Source organism: Pagrus major, chromosome 4, assembly GCF_040436345.1.
Source record: "Pagrus major chromosome 4, Pma_NU_1.0".
In the NCBI taxonomy this organism is placed as follows: Eukaryota; Metazoa; Chordata; class Actinopteri; order Spariformes; family Sparidae; genus Pagrus; species Pagrus major.
Window position 1 is genome coordinate 21,990,261 of NC_133218.1, and position 22,357 is coordinate 22,012,617.

General features: G+C 37.3%; 3 protein-coding genes across 3 annotated transcripts in view; all 3 read right to left on the minus strand.

Annotated features, from left to right (window-relative positions):
* Nucleotides 1-11,115, minus strand: part of apba2b (amyloid beta (A4) precursor protein-binding, family A, member 2b) — a 69,755-nt gene extending 58,640 nt beyond the window's left edge. The window contains exon 1 of the mRNA XM_073463730.1: nucleotides 11,019-11,115. The gene's annotated coding sequence lies outside the window, so the exon portion shown is untranslated. The remainder of the gene's footprint in view (nucleotides 1-11,018) is intronic.
* Nucleotides 11,116-14,447: 3,332 nt separating this feature from the next.
* Nucleotides 14,448-15,795, minus strand: LOC140994182 (serum amyloid A-5 protein-like). The gene is made up of 4 exons (XM_073463731.1): nucleotides 15,735-15,795; nucleotides 15,523-15,622; nucleotides 15,237-15,375; nucleotides 14,448-14,882 (listed from the first exon to the last, which is right to left on the minus strand). Exons 2-4 carry the CDS (start codon nucleotides 15,608-15,610, stop codon nucleotides 14,744-14,746), a joined length of 366 nt encoding a protein of 121 aa, XP_073319832.1. The 5' UTR covers nucleotides 15,611-15,622; nucleotides 15,735-15,795; the 3' UTR covers nucleotides 14,448-14,743.
* Nucleotides 15,796-19,611: 3,816 nt separating this feature from the next.
* Nucleotides 19,612-20,743, minus strand: LOC140994184 (amyloid protein A-like). Its single transcript, XM_073463732.1, has 3 exons — nucleotides 20,656-20,743; nucleotides 20,371-20,509; nucleotides 19,612-20,010 (listed from the first exon to the last, which is right to left on the minus strand). Exons 1-3 carry the CDS (start codon nucleotides 20,741-20,743, stop codon nucleotides 19,872-19,874), a joined length of 366 nt encoding a protein of 121 aa, XP_073319833.1. The 3' UTR covers nucleotides 19,612-19,871.
* Nucleotides 20,744-22,357: the final 1,614 nt, after the last annotated feature.

Genomic DNA, 22,357 nt, shown 5'->3' on the forward strand with positions numbered 1-22,357 from the left:
TCCACCAGCGTATTACAAGACCAGCGACCCGCTGGGCCTAAGCATCATAGAAGTTTTAAAAAAAAATTATTGCTGCAAGGTTTTTTGAGACTAAAATGTGTTTGTGAGGAAAAGCACTTTTTCTGACCAAAACCCTGCACATTGATATGAAAGGCCTCATCTAAAGAGAAGAAAAAACAAATGTTTAAAGTATTGAAAAATAAATGACTGCATCTACTGTGCTCTTGGTATTTTAGCACTTAAGATTTCAACCTCAGATACTTTAAGGCTGGTATATACAGTATATTGTTGCCAGAAAATATATCATCACTGATGCTGCTCTAGAAATATCCTGATGTATTGTTACATCATTCATGTTTGACCTCATATCCATAGACCAGAAAACAACAGAATGGGCACACAGATTGGAAGGCACATCGCTGCTTTCTGACAGTGCTGAAGTGTTATAAAATCTTTCCTGCTACATACTGTAACCCATCAGGTGAGTGAATAATAGCAGGAGAGAGATGGCCTATATAACAACACTGAAGAACAAAGAGTAAAGTTTGGGCCAGAGATATAAAAGCACCTGCTGTGTTTGGTCTTTTAAGAGTTACTGAGGTTCTGAGGGGATTTTTCGCAATTCTCGCCAGAACACACAACAGCACAGCAATATAGATTAGATGGATGTTTCCACATCAGTCTGTACATGACTGGCAGCTCCTCAGTCAACTTTACCACCCTCCCTCTGGTCAGAGGATTAATGCTAACATGCTGTCCAGGGCTCTGAGAAGCAATTTGCTGCGGAGGCAACCCAAGATGTTTGAGCTTTCCTCAAATTAAATGCCATTGCTCTACAACAATTTCACATGGCAAAAGAAATGCAACTTGCATCCATTCATATTTTGTTTTGTTTTCTCAATTTTCCCAAGAAAATAAGTGTGACTGGAACTCATTCAAAAGCAACTTATGTGCTAATAAATTAATATCCTACCTGGTGTGTGGGATGATAAACTACTCATGTGAAACTTTTCATGTCGTACTGTTGTAACACAAAGTCAAATAAATACTTAGGTTCAACTACAGCCCCCAGGGTTCTTTCAAAGTCAAATTTTAAGGGGGTTTTTTTAAGCAGGGAACAAATATAATTTAAGGCCTATGAATGTCAAAACAATGTCTTTGCTTGTTAGCTAGCTTGCAACTATTATTGACAATAAATAACATCTGAAAAAGTAATACCTACAGCAAATCAGAAAATTAGTAAATCAAAGACAATGTGTGACCTTAATTTGCTTGATCATATTTTGAGACTTTTTAAGAAACTTCTTCAGACCTTCTGTAGCAGACTAGCATCTACATATTCGCTTGTATTTTGATAGAAATGTATCTGCCAAAAAAGAAACAAAACAAAGTTAAAGGTGAATTTGACTAATAGCATTTTTTGTTAATTTTCTATAGATCTCATGATAATATTGGTACTGTGTATTTGTTTGGCCACGATAACTGGGTCATGGAAATCTGGGAGAGACAGCGCTGCACTGAAGCAATCTACTTTATATTTGTTAAAAGAGTGTTATAGAATAAAATGTTTGCATTTTCTGCTTCTCTCGCTCTCTCTTACATTTGTCCTAAAGCTTTTTTATTATTTTTTGTCTGCAAGGTCTCCTCTTTCCCCCATTCCTCTCTGAGCAAGTCTTACACTGCAGATAAAACAGCCATCTGGTCACTCCATCACCTTTATCACACAAATGATGAACAATCATCTGTGCTGTCAATCAACAAACATGTCTGACTATAGAAATAACGGCCCAGAGGCTTGTTCTCCAAGCAGTTCAAGATTCAGCCTCATTTACATTCGTCATGCTTGAACAACAGCATGCTGCATTTTATAGGGGAGTACATTTACCTCTACATCCATAGACGACAAATGTTTCTTTGAATAGCAGCAATCTCTCACTGTCACTAAAAGATATTTACCAGATGTGAATTTGTCTGCATAGCCCAACAATGACAGCAGCAGGTGAAGCTCTCTGCACATCTAAATGCTAATAGCATACTGCTCCTCAAAAAAATGCGGAAGCTAATGAGCTGGCTTGGTGGTTGCATCTTAAGCCTAAGTAATGACATAAGTGACAGCATACCGAGGGAGAGGAGGCATCTTATGACTCACAACGCAGCAGGAGGGTTCGTAAAATTGGTATTTTAAGGTACACACATACACACGCCAGCACTAACACACACACACATGCATAACTAAAAACTAACAATGCCACGGTTAGTTTGACTGAAACTCCAGGTTTTCATTTTAGATCCTATGCATATGGAATACCTGCATCTTCCTCTTTAGTCAGCATCTCAAAATCTTACAACATAAAAAGGCAAATTCTGGAGGAAGATCCGAGTGCAAAGTGACAGTTGTTGACTGTCTACCGTATGCTTGCCCTGTACACACACACTCATACTACAAGATTATAAAATAATGCTGAGAACTCTAAGAAAGCCAAACTACTGAGCAAGAGGCAAATAAATGCAGTGTTGCGTCTTTGAAAACACACTAAGTACCTGATTGATTAAAACGTCAACAGAATGACTCCAACTTAGTAAAGGTGTAACCAAAAGGACTCAAGCCTGCTCAGTCTGTCCTGAATGTGCATACACATGCATCTCTTCCTGATCATGTACTTCCACTTCTGGCATGTCCTTATTGTACCTCTAAGCAATCTATTTTGGTTGACTCTGACACTCTGGCTTGCTGCCCTGGGTTGCTGCTTGCAGCTAAATTTATAGTTCACATTTTTCATGTTCATGCATTCTGTTGTCCTGTAACACAAAAGCCATGGCTCCAATATTAGGGTTGGGTTCCATTTTGGATCAAGTTCCATACTGATAAAATACTTAACATATACGCTAAGCTCTGAAGCTAAATAATCTCTTCTAGCTCTTTTAGGGGCAATTTTCCACATGCCAGTGAGTTTAATTGTCACAAGGAGTATTAGTAAGCTTGTGAAAACAGTTGTATAATGTTTTCTGTGAAGGAGCTTTCTACAGTCTGAGAAAATAACACTGATGATGTTATCAGGAAAGAAACGCCACTCTCTAGAATAATTATAGTCTGGTGGACAGTGGCATATTTAATCAACGTTTCATATCATTATCTAATTATAGCTACAGGTTGTGAACATTAAGTTAATAAAGTTAGGGTTAGGGTTAGTCAGTCAAACTCTAGTCTTTCCATTTTTTCAGCAAGCACACTTCTTACTGCTTTTTAACAGACAACATCACATTACCCCAATCCTGGCTTCTCTCCATTGGCTCCATGTTTGGTTGAAAATTAATTTTAAGTTTAAACTGATCACTTTTAAAGCTCATCAAGGTCTGGCCTCAAGCTAGGTAGCAGAAATGTTGACCACATTTGAGCCAGTTCACAGCCTTGGTTCTTTTTAAGTGGGGCACTTCTGGCCTTTCCAAAGTAGAGGCTTAAATCTAAAGGTGACCATGTTTATGCCATCAGGGCCCCTCTGCTTTGGACAGACTTAGAGATAAGGCTGGCAGAAACAGTGACTTCTATCAAATCTATCCCTGCTTAAAATCCATCTTTAAAGACTTGCTTTTATGTCGTCTTTTTTTAAACTATTTGTATTGCTTTTATTGCTCATATTCTTAATTCCTCTATTTGTATTATTTGCTTTTGTGTAATGTTGTCTTTTTCATTGCATTTGGTCTTTATAATTGTTTTTATTTATATTGACAGTTTACGTTTTGCTTTTTGCATCCTCATCTTCTTGTTGAACGTTTCCTTAATTTGGTCTTGTTTCTGTTTTACCTGACTGGTTAGCTTTTGTAGTTACTGTATATTGCCTTACTGAGTATCATGCTTTTGCTTTGTCTGTTTTCAAAGGTGCATCATAAATAAAGTTATGATTATTATTCAATAACAATACAAATAAAAATATTAAGACTAGAGAAGAGTTTATACAAACGTAATCAAATTGCACCATATAGGTACATCTATCAAATGTTTTAATCATCTGAGCTGGATCACAGAAGACACAACTGTGAAGGAAAGCATACTGGTGTCATTCAGACAGATCCAGTTAGCGAATAAGGCTGTTTCAATGCTTCTCTGGGTGTCGCCTCAGAGCGATTCTTTAGTGCCACCCATGATTAATGCAGCTATGAATGGGTTTCTCTTTCACCAAGCGCTGTGGGAGAAAGGCTTCTTTCGTTCTTTCTCTCTTTCTTTCTTTCTTTCTTAGCCATCTTGCTTTCCTCCCAATGTGACCTGATTTAGTCACAGAGTGTGAAACTGATTTGGACTCATTTACATGCTAATGCCATAAAGAGAGGTGAAATGATGTGTACGCACACCTCAATGATTCTAACGGACACCACAGCACTTGGGAAAAATAATCGGCACTTTAAACTATATAATTCACAAGCTCAATATTCATAAATCTAACTCAGGAATAGCACGAAGGAGCACGGCCTTCATGTAGTACCATGAAGCACCGTTCCATATTTCCACATTGACACGCTAAAGGGAGAAATATATTGTTGTTGATTTGCAGGAGAAGTAAAATGGGGGCTGCAAAGTGGAGGGTGAAACCTTGAAGATGTGTGTTGGTTGTATTACTTCAAAGGTGACCTTGTTGAAGTTACTGTATGACATGCAGAATAATTAACGCAATTCATAAATAGAAAAGAGCAACAAAAAGATCAAGATTTAAGCCACTGCTCAGCACAGCAGGTTACATTATAGGACATCCTGATGATATACAAATATGCATATATATAATCAAGATGTATTTTATCATCATACAAAACCAGATCATGGAAAGAAGTGGACCAATATCCACTGGTTCAGACCACAAGCCAGGTCCCAAAAAATATAAATTAAATTGTGTTAAAATAATACCTGATAATAGCTGCAGATGGAGGGCAGCAAAAGTTACTGCATTTATTTATTATTATCAGTAGAGATGCAGCTGTTGTGAGTTTGAGTTTAATATGTTTTCAAACAGGATATCAGGCTTCAGCATGATCTTTATAAGATGATCAAATAGAGCACTGTTCATTGCTGTTTTTGTGATTAGCATAGAGGGACAAGAAAGTTTTAAGGATTACTTTAAAGGTAATTCTGTCTGATAAGATTCTCAAAATTCTCAAAAAAATTATGCACAAAAAGATACAAAACATGAATCTTAGCTAAATGGACAAAAAAGGTGTGCAAAAGAAGATTTCTGAGAAGACAAACAGAAGCAGTCAAAAAAATAAAAACACCTATAAAGACCAGTACAGTTTTGATTATATAACTGCATACATGGAAGTAATGGTTATTAAAAGCAGCAGGGAGGATAATATCATGTTTGTATAGTGGCAGGACAGTCAAAGGAGATTTTGTACACCCTACCTTTGTGTTTCGAGAACATTAGGCTTGAGACAATGTGGACTTGGCCTTCACACTTGACTCAGCGGTGTCATTTTGAACACCAAAGAAAGAGTAAATGACACATCCAGCTGGCCTGCGACATCGCTAACAAACCCTCTTCATGCCTCAACTAGTCGCTGCTTCAATATCGATTCCTTGAAGGTGCGGGTCATTGATGTGTTGAAGAATGTCAAGGGAGCAAAGACAAGTGTTTGATGCATTCTGGAGACTGACTTCTCAAACCACAATTGATTTTAAAGCAAGGCCATAGAAACAGGACCAAGAAGTATTATTGACAATGTAAAGGGAATGCTGAAAGAAAAAACAACAAGTCACAGTGAAGACAACTGTAGAACTTTGCTTGCTGCTGTATTACTGGCACAGAGGTGATTTTCTTTCTCTTTCCTTTAACTTTGAATAGAAAATACATTAAAAGTGACTCTGCATGCTATCTATACACCTACTGAACCATAACAGAGCTTCAGAGACAAAACCAAACAGTTCAAAGACTGGCCCACATTTTAACACCTGTCACAAACACTGAAACAAGAAATGCCAAAATAGTGCCCCTAAACCATGAATGACGCAGAGTGTGACCTGGATTTCAGCATGTCATCTTTACCTGTTAGTAAATAGCAACATTAACATGTAATACACTTAAGCCATAAGTCAACACTTCAGCAAGAATAATATTTGGCCTCTCAAAGACCGATCAGGCCACTTCAGATTGATTGTATCCACTGGATGAAAGCTATAGGAGATAGCTTTGTCTCCAAATCAAAGAGGTCTAGTGAGGGTTTAAAAAAACAACCATGACAGAGGCAGAATCACAGATCACACTTTCAAGCAAAAACTGAAATCGAATGAGACAGTGCTGTCAAAACAGCTTGAGTAACACTGATATGGCTGTCATATTCATGTGTGTGATACTAGAACAAAGTCAAGAGCTGGACAACAAGGGCTAACTCCTTCAGGATATTCATGTTTTACTTAGAGACAACTGATGGTTAAAGTTGTATAGCCTGGCATTTTGTACGGTAGTGATATGGCAAATTATGTCCCTGATCAGACATTTCTGAAAAAGCACAAGTTTAAAAAGCCAAATGCTATATCGAATTACAATCTGATATAACACTCATATATCGTGCCATGATCACTGGATACAAATTTGAATATGAAAGGTCAAACTGAATATGTAATGTGTATATTTCCTTTGAGCAGCAGCATCATCATCTGATATGTGATGGTGAGTCATCACCAGTTATCCTTGCAACTCTGACTAAGTTTTGATGCTATAATCAAGCTCACATGTGAACCAGAAAACCATTTTGTCAAGTGACGAACAGTGAATTGTGATTAGTCTATAAACCCTGAGGAAAAGGAAAAACAAAACAGCTGCTGGCAAGCTAAAAACCAGAAGATTAAAGTCCTTACTGGGCAAACAGAACAGCCATCAAAGCAGTGCAGTGGAAGACAATGAGTTGAAGTTAAGTACATGAGCTCTGTAGATATATAAGGTTGCAGTGCTATTTCAAATAACCTTATGAAACACAACCAGTAGGGATAGAAAGGATTTTCAATCAGTACATGTAGAGGTGCTTCTGTCAGCTCTAAATTCTCTCGCGCTATTGACCACTCTAGCTGGCTGCCACAAAGTTTTTGCCTAGGTTTTTATTTTAAATTAAGCTTGATATGGCTGACTGCAAAATAAAACTACATGGCCCTCAAAGAGCATATAAATCTGCCAAGGCTGCACAAATCCTCTAAATCTGATATTAAGTAAGAGTGGAAAATGTTTTTAGCTGCATCTGAATCCTATCAATAATAAGTTTGATTTCAGGAAAGAATCCTGTATGGAAATAGTAGGGCTTTGTACTAGAAGGACCTGAACCAGACTCATGACCACTAAGTCAAAACATTATAATAATATAATAAGTGAAAATTCATGGTGTGATTCATATGTATCTGATTTACATAATATTGCACAGCTCATTGTTGGTTTGTGGAGCTGAGCTGCGAAGAGACTGTAGTGATGATGTCATCTGGAGATAAATCCTCCACAGATGGTGAATAATGGAACAACTCGTAGGACAATATGACAGCATCCATGGTGCTCTTACTGGTGAGCCACAGCATCACACACTACATTCACATAAAAACAAGCTAGATGTAATATTGCAAGTAAAGTAATGAATAAGTCTGCTGGCACGCAAACCATCTGCAAAAAGAATGCTGCCTTATGTCATCATTATTTTAAGCCTTGATGCTCTAATTTCCACCTTACAGAGACAGTTGACTATGTTTGTGGATGCTGAATCTAACAGTCCATCTAACAATCAGTCAATTAATGGAGGACAGAATATTAATGGACAAGAATTTTGGTAATTCAAAAATCATTTAAGTCATATACTAAAACACAGACAAAAATGGCAGGTTTGAGCATCTAAAATGTCTGTCAGGATTCGCTACTTCTTTTTTATCATTGTAATTGAACATCTTTGGGTATTTGAGTCCTCGTCAGATTAAAAAAAGTAATTTAAACAATAACTCCTTGGGCTCTGGGAAATAGAGTTAGGCTTTTGTGACTAGAATGGTACTAGTTGTAGTTGTAGTAAACTGACATGGGTGAAAACATAACCTCCTTCACGGAGGTAATGTTTAAAAAACATGCAACTTCAACTAACTCTGTCTACCCTCCATCAATCCACCCTGCTCTGTAATCCATCCAACCATCCCTTTTCCTGACTTCAGCTCCTGCTTCCTGACTGTTTTATTTTTTTGTTTTAAGTGTCATTTTTATTTTTTTGTGCCCTCCTTAATGTAAAGTGTCCTTGGGTCTCCTGAATGGCGCTACATAAAACCAAGATATTATAATTACTAACATTTAATCAATAAAAAATATCAATCAGATGCAGCCCTAAAGCATCCCATAATCAAAACAGCATAACCAAAGTTCAGCACATGGCGGTCATTTTCTTTGTTTTGAGAAGTAATTTGTAACTTCACAGGTAAACCCCTTCATCTGTAATATGTCAGCATATCTCTCTCTGCTAGTTACCACACAGCAACAGTTTGGTTCACAGCTTGTCCTCTACATGCTAAATCCTGTGTTGAAAATAAATTTGCACGCTCTAATTGTTCACACTTTTCTACAGCAATACAGTTGTCTGGAACAACACTGCAGCACCACTTATCTTATCTTACAAAAGCCTCATCATTTATCATTGTTTTTGTTTGCCTTTTCTAACATTTTTATGCCACATGAAAAAATCAACAGCCACCCTGTAGCCTTATTTATGTGTTTAATTATCTTGGAATCTTTTGTTTTTGCCAAAGGACATGATAGTATGTCATCAAACCTCCGCCCATACCAATGTTATGATCAGAGTAGAGAATGTAAGTGTTGGCGCTGTATGTGAAATCCATAGCTTACAAAGCAAAGCTTTTAAGAAGATATAACACATTATATTATATAATGGTTAACTGATTTCCCTGTGGCACTCCTGTCCACGACTCTAAAATAATATTTTTGTTTAGCTGACCCTAGTAACAAGTGTATTTAGATCAACTGCCTTGATAGGCTAATGGTTTAATAACAGATTTCCAAATAGTATTTTTCATAATTTGTGCTGCACAGATGGAGGTGTTGCTCCATTCTGTTTCCTTCCCCAGAGTCCAATTTAGTATCCTCTAGCTGCAGCTAGAATAAAATCCCAGCAGGCTGCAGGGAGGGTGTTTGTCCTTCAGTGCAGGTGCTAAACAGAAAACTATCCCAGGGTACGGGATACAAAGCAGGGGCGTGAAGGAGACAAGCACAGGAGGACGGTGCAGAGGAAGTGAGGACAGACCGAGAGCAAACGCTGGAAAGAGAGGGAGGAGATGAAAACTAAGCATCCCCACTTTCAACATCGCAGCAACTCAACATGCTGGACGCATCCTCCAAGGCCTTATAGGCTTCTATCACGGCTCTCCAGGGGCCTTTCACTTTTTCTAATAGCCATGCATTACTCTCCTCTATCTGCCCTCATCCTCGATAGCACTGGTCATCCTCAGTTGTGACACAGCCATTGTTCTGCCTCTCTGTTGTCTTCTCCCCACTGTACAAGTCCCATCTTCCATCTCTATTCCATCCAACTGTTAACCTTTTTGTCAGCTTTACTCTTGTTGTCAAACAAAATTAAATATCGCTGTCTACTCACTAGCTACAGAACGTAAATAAACATTTGTATATCATTTATCAAGGCTAGGAAGAGAGCGTTTCTATCTTTTGTGTTTGGCTTCATTGTTTGTGCAGAGTTTCAAAAAAGAGGCTGCAGCGTGTCTTTTCAAGCTTAGCAAACTAGGATCCAAATATTTACTTTTGATTTCATTTTAGTGGAAAAGAAAGAGATTTTTTTCCTGTTCTATTGTGCCAATGATCATAGTCTGATTATATCACGTCTAATCATTTGAAATATAGCCAAATACTGAATGGAAGTCTTACTTAAATCTTACTGGTTGACATCGCTGTTATTAACCCTATAGCATGTATTGTGTATTCCACTGTGGGCCAGCATCAACTTCAGGGACAACATTGTTGCTGTGAGAGAAACCAACAAAACAAGACTTGAACTGTAAACATCAAACAGCCCAGAGATATCATAAAAGTGGACAATAGCTAATGAAATGCATTCTGCATGACTGGATGAGGACAGACGCTAAGGACAAAACCGTGTATGATGCAGAACAGACCCTTTGAGCCTGTCCCCTGCTCCCTCTGAACAATGAACAGCCAGACACAACGCCTGTCAGCAACTGCCCTCCCCTGTGGCCGGGGACTGGCACGGGGTGGCACACAACAGGCACTTAAGGATCCACACATCCTCCACCAAATATAGCCTCAAGCCACCTACAAGCCTTATAAAACGTTTAGCTGGTAAATAACTTGAAGCCAGTATTTTCAGCAGGGGCTAGTGTAGTGAACCTGTACCACTGCTCTCAACTTCAATCTTGAGACTGGCACTATGGATGGGAGGAATTCATCTGGATATCACTATAATGTCAAACAAGTATGGGGTAATAGGATGCATATTAAAGGAAATGAGTAGATATCAGGGGTGAATGAGACATTTCTACAAAGAGAACTCAGAGCAGGCTGCACATGCCCGAGGTGCCGTTTACTAAAACGATGCAGGAAAGGAATTGGACCATTAAGGACATCTAAAAATTAATGACCTTCCGCATCTCATGAGACACTAAAGGCCTATAGCAATATAACTACAATCGATTGTTTTAGGCGTAGACGAGCCTGCGCATGGATGAATCACCTAAAAAATTTAGCATTAGGTGTGATCGTACTTCAAAGCACCTTACATCTTTTAACCGAGTTGCCCAGAAATACATACATCTTAAAATTACACGCCAGACTTAAAAAGCAAGAGACGTTTTCGGTCAAAGCTCACCGCCCGTTGTTAACACTGATGCTGAGGACAAATCCACAGGCAGAGCGGATCAGCATCCGTCCACAGCTCCTCCGGATGCCTCGGAGGGAGACTACTACAGCCTCGCTGACACATGGATTATTACCGATGATGACCAGCTGTCTGACATTTTAACAAAAACTGCGCCTTACCTGGAGAATGTCATACGCCGATCAAGTCACCTCCTTTTCGGATCTGAGAGGGATGGTGCTGGCTGGTCGCGCATCACTCAGTGTGTGTTTCACCGACGGAAAGCGTACGGAGAGCCGAGCCTGACAGCGGCGCCCCGGAACGAGCATAAAATCAGACGAGCCCACTGCAGTTGTCTGGCCCTTGAATACGAGAGCCAGCCACCCCACCCGAACCGCTACTTAGACAAAGAGTAATCCGTTACTCTTTGTCGTTCGTTACCACTTTCATTATAACATATGAAAAATATAGCTACTAGAATCAAATATCCAAAGTATCCAACAACCAAACATGTTACATGGCTAGCTAAAGTTATAGGACAGGTTGTTTTCTTTTTAATCACGTCATTGTACTTTATATTTAACATTTAAACCATTCGGCCATGTAAGAGCTACGTTTGGTTTAAAGTGTGTTAAATGTTAAATGCTGCATAGGCGTTAGCTAACATTAACAATGAATGTTGAGGCTACATCAGCTAAGCTAGCTAACAAAGTAAACTGACCTTAGCCAAAAAACAAAAAGCCTAACTTTTGTGTACCTAACTGTAAAGTGTTACCTGTCGTTTTACTAAAACTCACAACATCATTCCCGAAGTCTGACACATGAATGAGAAAACTTCCCTCTGCTGAACCACTATATATATTTTTCTAACAAGTAATTGTAATATTATGTTGCAAGATTAAAAAAACCAAAAGGTTGCCAACGTTTGCACAGAAAACAAAGATGGCAGCCGGAAGTGACACGCCTAACCTGGCTAAAATGGGTTCAAAGATACTGTGTGTTGTTGTCTCAACTGTGTTTGATTCATAAGTAGTTTTTAAAAAAAATCTTTATTGTACTTTCTGTTTTTGGTGCACTAAATTGAGTTAAGTTTTTTTTTTTTTTTTTTACCAAACTCACCTCATCTTCAAGCTTCTATGGCACAAGAGAAATAATGATGCCTTATTGCTGTATTTAATGACATTGTACAAAAAAAGGAAAATTATTCAAAAGCTAAAAGCAAGAAAAACATTGAAACTTTGATATGCCTCTTGCTATCGTAGTCTTACTTGTAAAATGGGTTCAAAGATGTTTTTTGTTTTAGAAGAATAAATTAGCCATGTTCCACCCATCACAGGTGTTTTTACTTATTTCCCTGATAAGAGCAGCTCTTAGGTATAATGGTCCAAACATGCAGTGCAAACTTGACTGACATAATCATTATTCCTGGGAATGTACAACCGTGAAGTGAATTTGTCATCCTTGCGGGTAGGTTGAGTTTGGTGACTTCATGATATTCCCAGCATAGCTCAGCACTGAGGAGAATTCTAATCAGTCAGAGTAATCAATAAGACGGGCGTGTGCGGGGAATGTGTCTTTGAGGAATGTGAAAATGTCTTGTCAGTACCAAGTTGTTTAAAATGATCTGTAGGAAGTTGGTGGGTTTACAAAAATGACACACATAATAAAACATATTCACGCCTCTTGTATTATCTATGCAGCCGGATTTGAGATAGCCAGCTCACATTTGTTTGTTTGTCCCAAAACAACAGAGGTGAATGGACCTTATATTTCATTTTAAAATGCAACATGGTAAAACAATTTGTCTTAGGCTTTGTTTCTTCTGAAGAAAGTAGTTTCCAATAAAACTTTTCATTCTTTGTGGCTTATCCAGACTAACAACAGCCCTGTTTCTGGAAAGAAACAGATGTCGCTATTTTGTTTCATTCATTCATTCATTCAACCTTTATTCAAATCTCGAAAAATCATTGAGGGCATCACTTTCAATGATGTCGAGAGCACAAATAAAAAAAAAATAGAATGGGTGCAAAAATGTGATAACAAACAGAAACAACGAACAGAATCATAGAGCGAGTAAACAGAATGGGTACATAAAAATGATAACAGATAAGAAGCAATATGACAGAATACAAATAAAATGGGGGAAAAAAGTCCTGAAAATGATAAGAAACGGCAAGCAAACGAACATGACAAGACACAAATAAAAAAGAGGCGCATTAAAGGTAAATGGCAGACAACCATACAGGACAGCCGTAGTTAAAAACAGTTACATTCAAATGCTGAGTAGTTTGAAATCAAAGTCTTAAACTGACCTGTAGGTATAACTGTATCAAGGTTAAATGTACGTTACAAAATGTTCCAAGTGTACGGACCACTGAAATTGAAAAGAGTTTTCTCAAATTTAGTGTTTACCCGGGGAACTTTATTCAATCACTAGAGCGTGTTGAATAGTGACTCTGACTAGTTTCATAAGAGCTGATATATGGTGGCAAGCTCTTCAAGGCTTTCATTCTAGACGTTAACAGTAATCACATTCATTAACTCTGTTGCCAGTTGTATCGATCACCATGGATCAGCCTTGTGCTTTATTATGTTGTCCATGCTGAGATGAAGGAAGATTTCCTCTGAAGAGCTTCAGCCTCAGATGTGACGTGGAGTCCAGCACTGCCACCGAGTGGCCATGTATCAACATTACAGCTGAATGAATCACCAAGCACACAATCACAGATGGATAGGATAGAAATCTGAAACAATAAATCCACTAATGCCCCAGAGAGGCAGACTTAATTCCACTGTGAGGCAACATTTTTTCACTCACTTTACATTTTCAAAACAATGTGTAACTTCAATTCTTTTGAATTGCAGAAATTCAAATTAAAAGAAGGATAGCTGCATATTTTTATGACACAGTGAACAACATGAAGCCTTTATGTCCATACCTATAACACATGTATAAACATAGCATTACTAGAAAACAATGTCATTGCCAATTATGTTCCTTTCAATTTTTATTAATCGTGAATGATTTTGTTGTTTTTGTCACTGCTGCACTATGTTTGTTCCATTTAGCAACTTTCTTGTCTGCAAGTATTGCAAATAACATATGTTGGAGTGTGACATTTTATTATTTATTATATTATCAATTATATCTTATTGCTCTCCAAGGGATCTCTTTTGCCTCTGAAAGTTATTTGGGGGAATCTTTCCCCTTCTTCCAAGTTTTGGCTGTGTCAGAGACTGTTTCTGGTATGGGCAAATTAAGAAATGTATTTATCTGTGCACAATTAAAAAATACATTTAACATGAAAAAAAAAAGATTTGTAATGAACTGATTTCATAGCTGTTTCATAGATAGCTGTTGGACCAAACAGACATAGCACATAAGACCTGAATTTCATGTCTTTAACCATCAAACATTTTGCTAAACATTTGAAAAGAGGAAGATGATTCATTAGTAAATTCATCAATATCTAATCATTTTTCTTACTGTACAAATGTTATTTTTCGTTGAGTTACTGGACAACAAGGCTCACTGCAAACAATTTATTCTTATTTATGGATTATTGCTTTTCCACATATGAGCTCTGATAAGTAAGTGATGAGCATTTTGTTTAACCATTATAGATACTTAAAAAAAACAACCACCAATCATCATCATGACAACACTTTAATGAGTATTTTATGTTGACCTAAGAAAAGGTCCTTGAGTGGCAGGAAAGGCTAAAGTCTTTTTTCATGAGTTTACTTGTATTTACATTCCAAAAATCTTCAACAGAAATATCATGGTGGCTATAGAGACACATCTATTCTAGCAAAAGCATGATTATATTGGAAAAACACATGATTATAAAAGGAATTTCCCTCAAACTGTATGGTCAGTAACTCCAACACTAGACTAGCCTTCGTACTAGTATCTTGAAGGAAGTCCGCGTGGCCTATAGCGGTTGGGATTTCCTCCGTTGCGCCCCCACCGGTTTGCCTCCTGATCTTTTGCGATGTCCGTACGATCACGATCCTTTATCAAATGGTATGCCGCTCTGCCATTACTGAAATGGGACAATAGACAATGAATATCAGTACAAGCAGTCAACAACATAAGTGCTTTTCAAAGCTTAATTTAAAGTCGTTTAATGGATAAAATATCTTTATTTCACTAAGGAGGTTTTAACATTGAGCCTCATCAAGGTAGAACTGCAGATTCTTTTATCATGAAATATTATTGTGATCAAATGATACATAAGTCTGGTTGTCATCAGCATAGAAGTAACAACAGATAGAATACTTTTTGATGTAGTTAGTGGAAACTTGTAAATGAAAATTACTAAAGAGCTGAAAAATGATCCCAAAAGTACTTCACACTGAGCTAAGGAAAAAAAAGACTAAAACTGATTTTTGCTCACCTGATAACCTTAGCAGCCCACCTGCCCCCTGGTCCTCTCTGGGCAGCATCATAGTTTCCTCTGGCATGGAAGTACTTGTCTGAGTTTTTCCAGTTGGCCTCCCTCATATCCCTGTATGCTCCCCACATATCACGACTTCCTGATCAGAAGGACAGCAGACATTATTTTGTTAAATTAAAGAGAAAATTACAGAATTTTTTTTAAAAAAAATCAGGTAATTCTCCACATAATCCTGGATATATAACATTACAATTATACACATTGTACTCATGAAGATGTTTCTAACCTCGAACAGCTTGACCAGGAAACTTGTACCACTGTGCATTGGTTTCCACAATTAGAAACAGAACAATTGCTGCAAGAAGCAACTTCATGTCTGAAGATGTCTAAAGAGAAAACAAAAAACAATCAAATATTTCATCATTAAAAAATCCAAAAAGGTACAAACTTGCATTCATATTTTTCAGGTCCTATTACCAAATTACATTTTAAACTTACTTTGCTGTTCCTGCAGAGTTTAGAGTCTTAACAGATCGAACGTAGAGTATCTTGTAAGTGAGGACTCCTCTGATCTGAGTCTCCTTTTATTCTGTCCTGAAACAATGCAGGTTTTGATATTACCAAATTATGGAAACTCCAGTGTGAAATCTGAAATGTCAGCAAACATACTGAAGATATTCTCAAGTTGTGCAACTGCACATTTAAGCAAAGACAGTGACACACTTGTTTATAATTAAAAACCTTAGTTTTAGTTTCTTTTTTGTACTGGCAAGTTTTGTACTGGCAAGCTGTGTTGTGCTCCACCTCTGGATCTGGTCCTGGAAATAATTGCTGGTGCAGCTTCAGCCACAAAGAGGAGAATAACAGAGTGTATGAAAAAAACAAAAAAACATCTGCAGTAATATCCCAGAAACTAAAAAGAGAATGGAAACTGTGCAAAACATCCTCTGAGAGAAAGACATGATGTAAAAAATAACAATAATAATAATAATAAGAAGAAGAACTGATAATGTCATATGTTGTTTTTTAACATATTGTACAGTGACTGTTCAGATCATAATATAGTAGAGTTTGCATGAAAAGATATGTTTCCCTTATTTCTTATACAGGACAGAATGTGGAACTGCTGTTTTTCTCTGTGTTACTGTACAGTACTGTACGTGCCGGGTCAAACATGTCATGCTACAACTTGTTTGCTGGTTGCTACACAAGGAGAACTTGGTTCTCATTTTCTATGACTAATCTACAAGAAAATTCTGTCTAATGTTACATAATTTATTTCTGACTGTGTTCTTGGATACATGGGAGTTTGTTGCTTGTGAGTTACATTCAGGCTCCTGCAAGCCCAGTGAACATTCATTGATCATTCTTGATCAATGTATCAATCAAAGTAGGGCCTGCTTTGGTGGTTTTATAAAACTGCCGCAGTGCCTTTTCAGAACATGCTGTTCGGCACTGCTCGCAAACTCTAAATGTTTAAGATTTAAAATCTGGCTAATCACATCGGTACTTTCCAAGCTGGTGTTGCATCGAGTATCGTTTCCCCCTGGAGATTTGTTTCCCCCTAGTCCCGCCCCCAACCAAACAGTGAAGGAAGTGTGAGTTCACAAATAGCCTGCCCACAAGCCGCTATGCTTGTACGACTGATTATGGAGAGCTGCCAGGGCTGAAAACTAACCCTTTTTCAACAAGTTTTATCGGTTGGCTACTGTATTCAAGGCGTGAAAGGCACATTTCATGACTGTGTTGTTATATTCAACAGAACCAATGTTTATTGCATTTTTTGTCTTTATTTACACAACCAACTACTGTTACTTATATAAATAAATAGGTTGAATATTATAATTGTTAAATCTTCATTTTAAATATTTAAGACTCTTGGAAGAAATGTGTGCTCACTGACACAACTGATGCAGGTTAAAGAATGAGCAAAAGTCTCAAAGAAGAAGAAGTCTCAAAAGTCACATACCTCAACGACTGATGGTATTTTTATTATTTTACCTAATAAGCTATATGATGGTTTTCTTTCACACTGAGTACAGTGACAGGCATGCCACTATTTTGTTTCATTCTTGAGGTTAATCATATTCATCAACTCTGTTTCCAGCTGTATCACCCAGAATGGATCACAATGACTTTATTATGTTATCCATACTGAGCTGATGGAAGACTCCCTCTGAAGTGCTTCAGCCTCAGATGTGACGTGGGGTCCAGCACTGCCACTGCAAAAATTACACACACAAAAAAACATATTCACGCCTCTTGTATTATCTATGCAGCAGGTTTTGAGATAGCGAGCTCACATTTGTTTGTTTGTCCCAAAACAACAGAGGTGAATGGACCTTATATTACATTTTAAAATGCAACACGGTAAAACAATTTGTCTTAGGCTTTGTTTCTTCTGAAGAAAGTAGTTTCCAATAAAACTTTTCATTCTTTGTGGCTTATCCAGACTAACAACAGCCCTGTTTCTGGAAAGACATGTAGCTATTTTGTTTCATTCATTCATTCATTCAACCTTTATTTAAATCTCAAAAAATCATTGAGGGCATCACTTTCAATGATGTCAACAGAATAGGTACAAAAATGTGATAACAAACAGAAACAACGAACAGAATCACAGAGCGAGTAAACAGAATGGGTACATAAAAATGATAACAGATAAGAAGCAATATGACAGAATACAAATAAAATGGGAAAAAAAGTCCTGAAAATGATAAGAAACGGCAAGCAAACGAACATGACAAGACACAAATAAAAAAGAGGCGCATTAAAGGTAAATGGCAGACAACCATACAGGACAGCCGTAGTTAAAAACAGTTACATTCAAATGCTGAGTAGTTTGAAATCAAAGTCTTAAACTGATCTGTAGGTATAACTGTATCAAGGTTAAATGTACGTTACAAAATGTTCCAAGTGTACGGACCACTGAAATTGAAAAGAGTTTTCTCAAATTTAGTGTTTACCCGGGGAACTTTATTCAATCACTAGAGCGTGTTGAATAGTGACTCTGACTAGTTTCATAAAGAGCTGATATATGGTGGCAAGCTCTTCAAGGCTTTCATTCTAGACGTTAACAGTAATCACATTCATTAACTCTGTTGCCAGTTGTATCGATCACCATGGATCAGCCTTGTGCTTTATTATGTTGTCCATGCTGAGATGAAGGAAGATTTCCTCTGAAGAGCTTCAGCCTCAGATGTGATGTGGAGTCCAGCACTGCCACCGAGTGGCCATGTATCAACATTACAGCTGAATGAAACACCAAGCACACAATCACAGATGGATAGGACGGAAATCTGACACAATAAATCCACTAATGCCCCAGAGAGGCAGACTTAATTCCACTGCGAGGCAACATTTTTTCACTCACTTTACATTTTCAAAACAATGTGTAACTTCAATTCTTTTGAATTGCAGAAATTCAAATTAAAAGAAGGATAGCTGCATATTTTATGACACAGTGAACAATATGAAGCCATTATGTCCATACCTATAACAAATGTATAAACAGAGCGTTGCTAGAAAAAAATGTCATTGCCAATTATGTTCCTTTCAATTTTTATTAATCGTGAATGATTTTGTTGTTTTTGTCACTGCTGCATTATGTTTGTTCCATTTAGCAACTTTCTTGTCTGCGAGTATTGCAAATAACCCATGTTGGAGTGTGACATTTTATTATTTATTAAATTATCAATTGTATCTTATTGCTCTCCAAGGGGGTCTCTTTTACCTCTGAAAGTTATTTGGGGGAATTTTTCCTCTTCTTCTGAGTTTTGGCAGTCAGAGACTGTTTCTGATATGGGCAAATTAAAAAATGTATTTATCTGTGCACAATAATAAAAAAAAAAATTGTAATGAACTGATTTCATAGCTGTTTCATAGATAGCTGTTGGACCCAACAGACAAAGCACAGGAAGAGGTTTCAACCCACTTACAGGCCACAGTTCTGTTATAATGAGTTTACTTATATTCGGTTTATTAACAACTTAAACAGTAATATCATCGTGGATATATAAGACACATCAATTCTTGCAAAAGCATAATTCCATATTGGAAAAAAACAAAATTATAACAGCAATTTCCTTCAAACTGTATAGTCAATAGCTTTATTTTTTTTTCTTTTTGTTGTGTAATGACAATTTTTGCTTTGCTCTACCTCTGGACCTGGTCCTGCAAAGAATTGCTGATGCTGGTGCAGCCAAGAAGAGGAGAATAACAGAGTTATTTTTCTTTGATTTACTGGACAACAAGGCTCACTGCAAACAATTTATTATTATTTAGTGACTTTTGCTTTTCCACATATGAGCTCTGATAAGTAAGTGATGAGCATTTTGTTTAACCATTATAGATACTTAAAAAAAACAACCACCAATCATCATCATGACAACACTTTAATGAGTATTTTATGTTGACCTAAGAAAATGTGCTTGAGTGGCAGGAAAGGCTAAAGTCTTTTTTCATGAGTTTACTTGTATTTACATTCCAAAAATCTTCAACAGAAATATCATGGTGGCTATATAAGACACATCTATTCTAGCAAAAGCATGATTATATTGGAAAATCACATGATTATAAGAGGAATTTCCCTCAAACTGTGTGGTCAGTAACTCCCACACTAGACTAGCCTTCGTACTAGTATTTTGAAGGAAGTCTTCGTGGCCTGTAGCGGTTGGGATTTCCTCCATTACGCCCCCACTGGTTTGCCTCCAGATCTTTTCCGATGTCCTCACGATCACGACCCTTTATCCAATTGTATGCCGCTCTGCCATTACTGAATTGGGAAAATAGACAATGAATATCAGTACAAGCAGAAAACAACACAAGTGCTTTTCAAAGCTTAACTTAAAGTCGTTTAATGGATAAAATATCTTTATTTCACTAAGGAGGTTTTAACATTGAGCCTCATCAAGGTAGAACTGCAGATTCCTTTATCATGAAATGTTATTGTGATCAAATGATACATAAGTCTGGTTGTCATCAGCATAGAAGTAACAACAGATAGAATACTTTTTGATATAGTTAGTGGAAACATGTAAATGAAAATTGCTAAAGAGCTGAAAAATGATCCCAGAAGTACTTCACACTGAGCTAAGAAAAAAAAAAAAAAAGACTAAAACTGATTTTTGCTCACCTGATAACCTCAGCAGCCCACCTGCCCCCTGGTCCTCTCTGGGCAGCATCATAGTTTCCTCTGGCATGGAAGTACTTGTCTGAGTTTTTCCAGTTGGCCTTCTTCATGTCCGTGAATGCTCGCCACATATCACGACTTCCTGATGAGAAGGACAGCAGACATTATTTTGTTAAATGAAAGAGAAAATTACATTTTAAAAGAAATTAAAATCAGGTAATTCTCCACATAATCCTGGATATATAACATTACAATTATACACATTGTTTTTGTGAAGATGTTTCTAACCTTGAATAACTTCACCAGGAAACTTGTACCACTGTGCATTGGTTTCCACAATTAGAAACAGAACAATTGCTGCAAGAAGCAACTTCATGTCTGAAGATGTCTAAAGAGAAAACAAAATCAATAAAATATTTCATCATTAAAAAATCCAAAATGGTACAAACTTGCATTCATATTTTTCAGGTCCTATTACCAAATTACGTTTCAAACTTACTTTGCTGTTCCTGCAGAGTTTAGAGTCTTAACAGATCGAACGTAGAGTATCTTGTAAGTGAGGACTCCTCTGATCTGAGTCTCCTTTTATTCTGTCCCTGAAACAATGCAGGTTTTAATATTACCAGATGATGGAAATTCCAGTGTGAAATCTGAAATGTCAGCAAACATACTGAAGATATTCTCAAGTTGTACAACTGCACATTTAAGAAAAGACAGTGACACACCTGTTTATAATTAAAAACTTTAGTTTTAGTTTCTTTTTTGTACTGGCAAGTTTTGTACTGGCAAGTTGTGCTGTGCTCCACCTCTGGATCTGGTCCTGGAAATAATTGCTAATGCAGCTTCAGCCACATAGAGGAGAATAACAGAGTGTATGAAAAAACAAAAAAACATCTGCAGTAATATTCCAGAAACTAAAAAGAGAATGGAAACTGTGCAAAACATATTCTGACAGAAAGACATGATGTAAAAAAAAGAACTGACAATGCACTGATGATGTCATATGTTGTTTTTCAACATATTGCACATTGATTGTTCAGATCATAATATAGTAGAGTTTGCATAAAACAAAATGTTTCCCTTATTTCTTATACTGGACAGAATGTGGAACTGTTGTTTTTCTTTGTGTTACTGTACAGTACTGTACATGCCGGGTCAAACATGTCATGCTACAACTTGTTTGCTGGTTGCTACACAAGGAGAACTTGGTTCTCATTTTCTATGACTAATCTACAAGAAAAGTCCGTCTAATGTTACATAATTTATTTCTGACTGTGTTCTTGGATGCATGGGAGTTTGTTACTTGTGAGTTACATGCAGGCTCCTGCAAGTCCAGTGAACATTCATTGATCATTCTTGATCAATGTATCAATCAAAGTAGGGCCTGCTTTGGTGGTTTTATAAAACTGCCGCAGTGCCCGTTCAGAACATGCTGTTCGGCACTGCTCGCAAACTCTAAATATTTAAGATTTAAAATCCGGCTAATCACATTGGTACTTTCCAAGCTGGTGTTGCATCGAGTATCGTTTCCCCCTGGAGATGTGCTCGTATGACTGATTATGGAGAGCTGCCAGGGCTGAAAACTAACCCTTTTTCAACAAGTTTTATCGGTTGGCTACTGTATTCTGGGCGTGAAAGGCACATTTCATGACTGTGTCGTTATATTCAACAGAACCAATGTTTATTGCATTTTTTGTCTTTATTTACACAACCAACTACTGTTACTTATATAAATAAATAGGTTGAATATTATAATTGTTAAATCTTCATTTTAAATATCGAAGACTTTCGGAAGAAATGTGTGCTCACTGACACAACTGATGCAGGTTAAAGAATGAGCAACCGTTCTCAAAAGTCACATACCTCAACGACTGATGGTATTTTTTATTATTTTACCTCATAAGCTATATGATGGTTTTCTTTCACACTGAGTACAGTGACAGGCATGCCACTATTTTGTTTCATTCTTGAGGTTAATCACATTCATCAA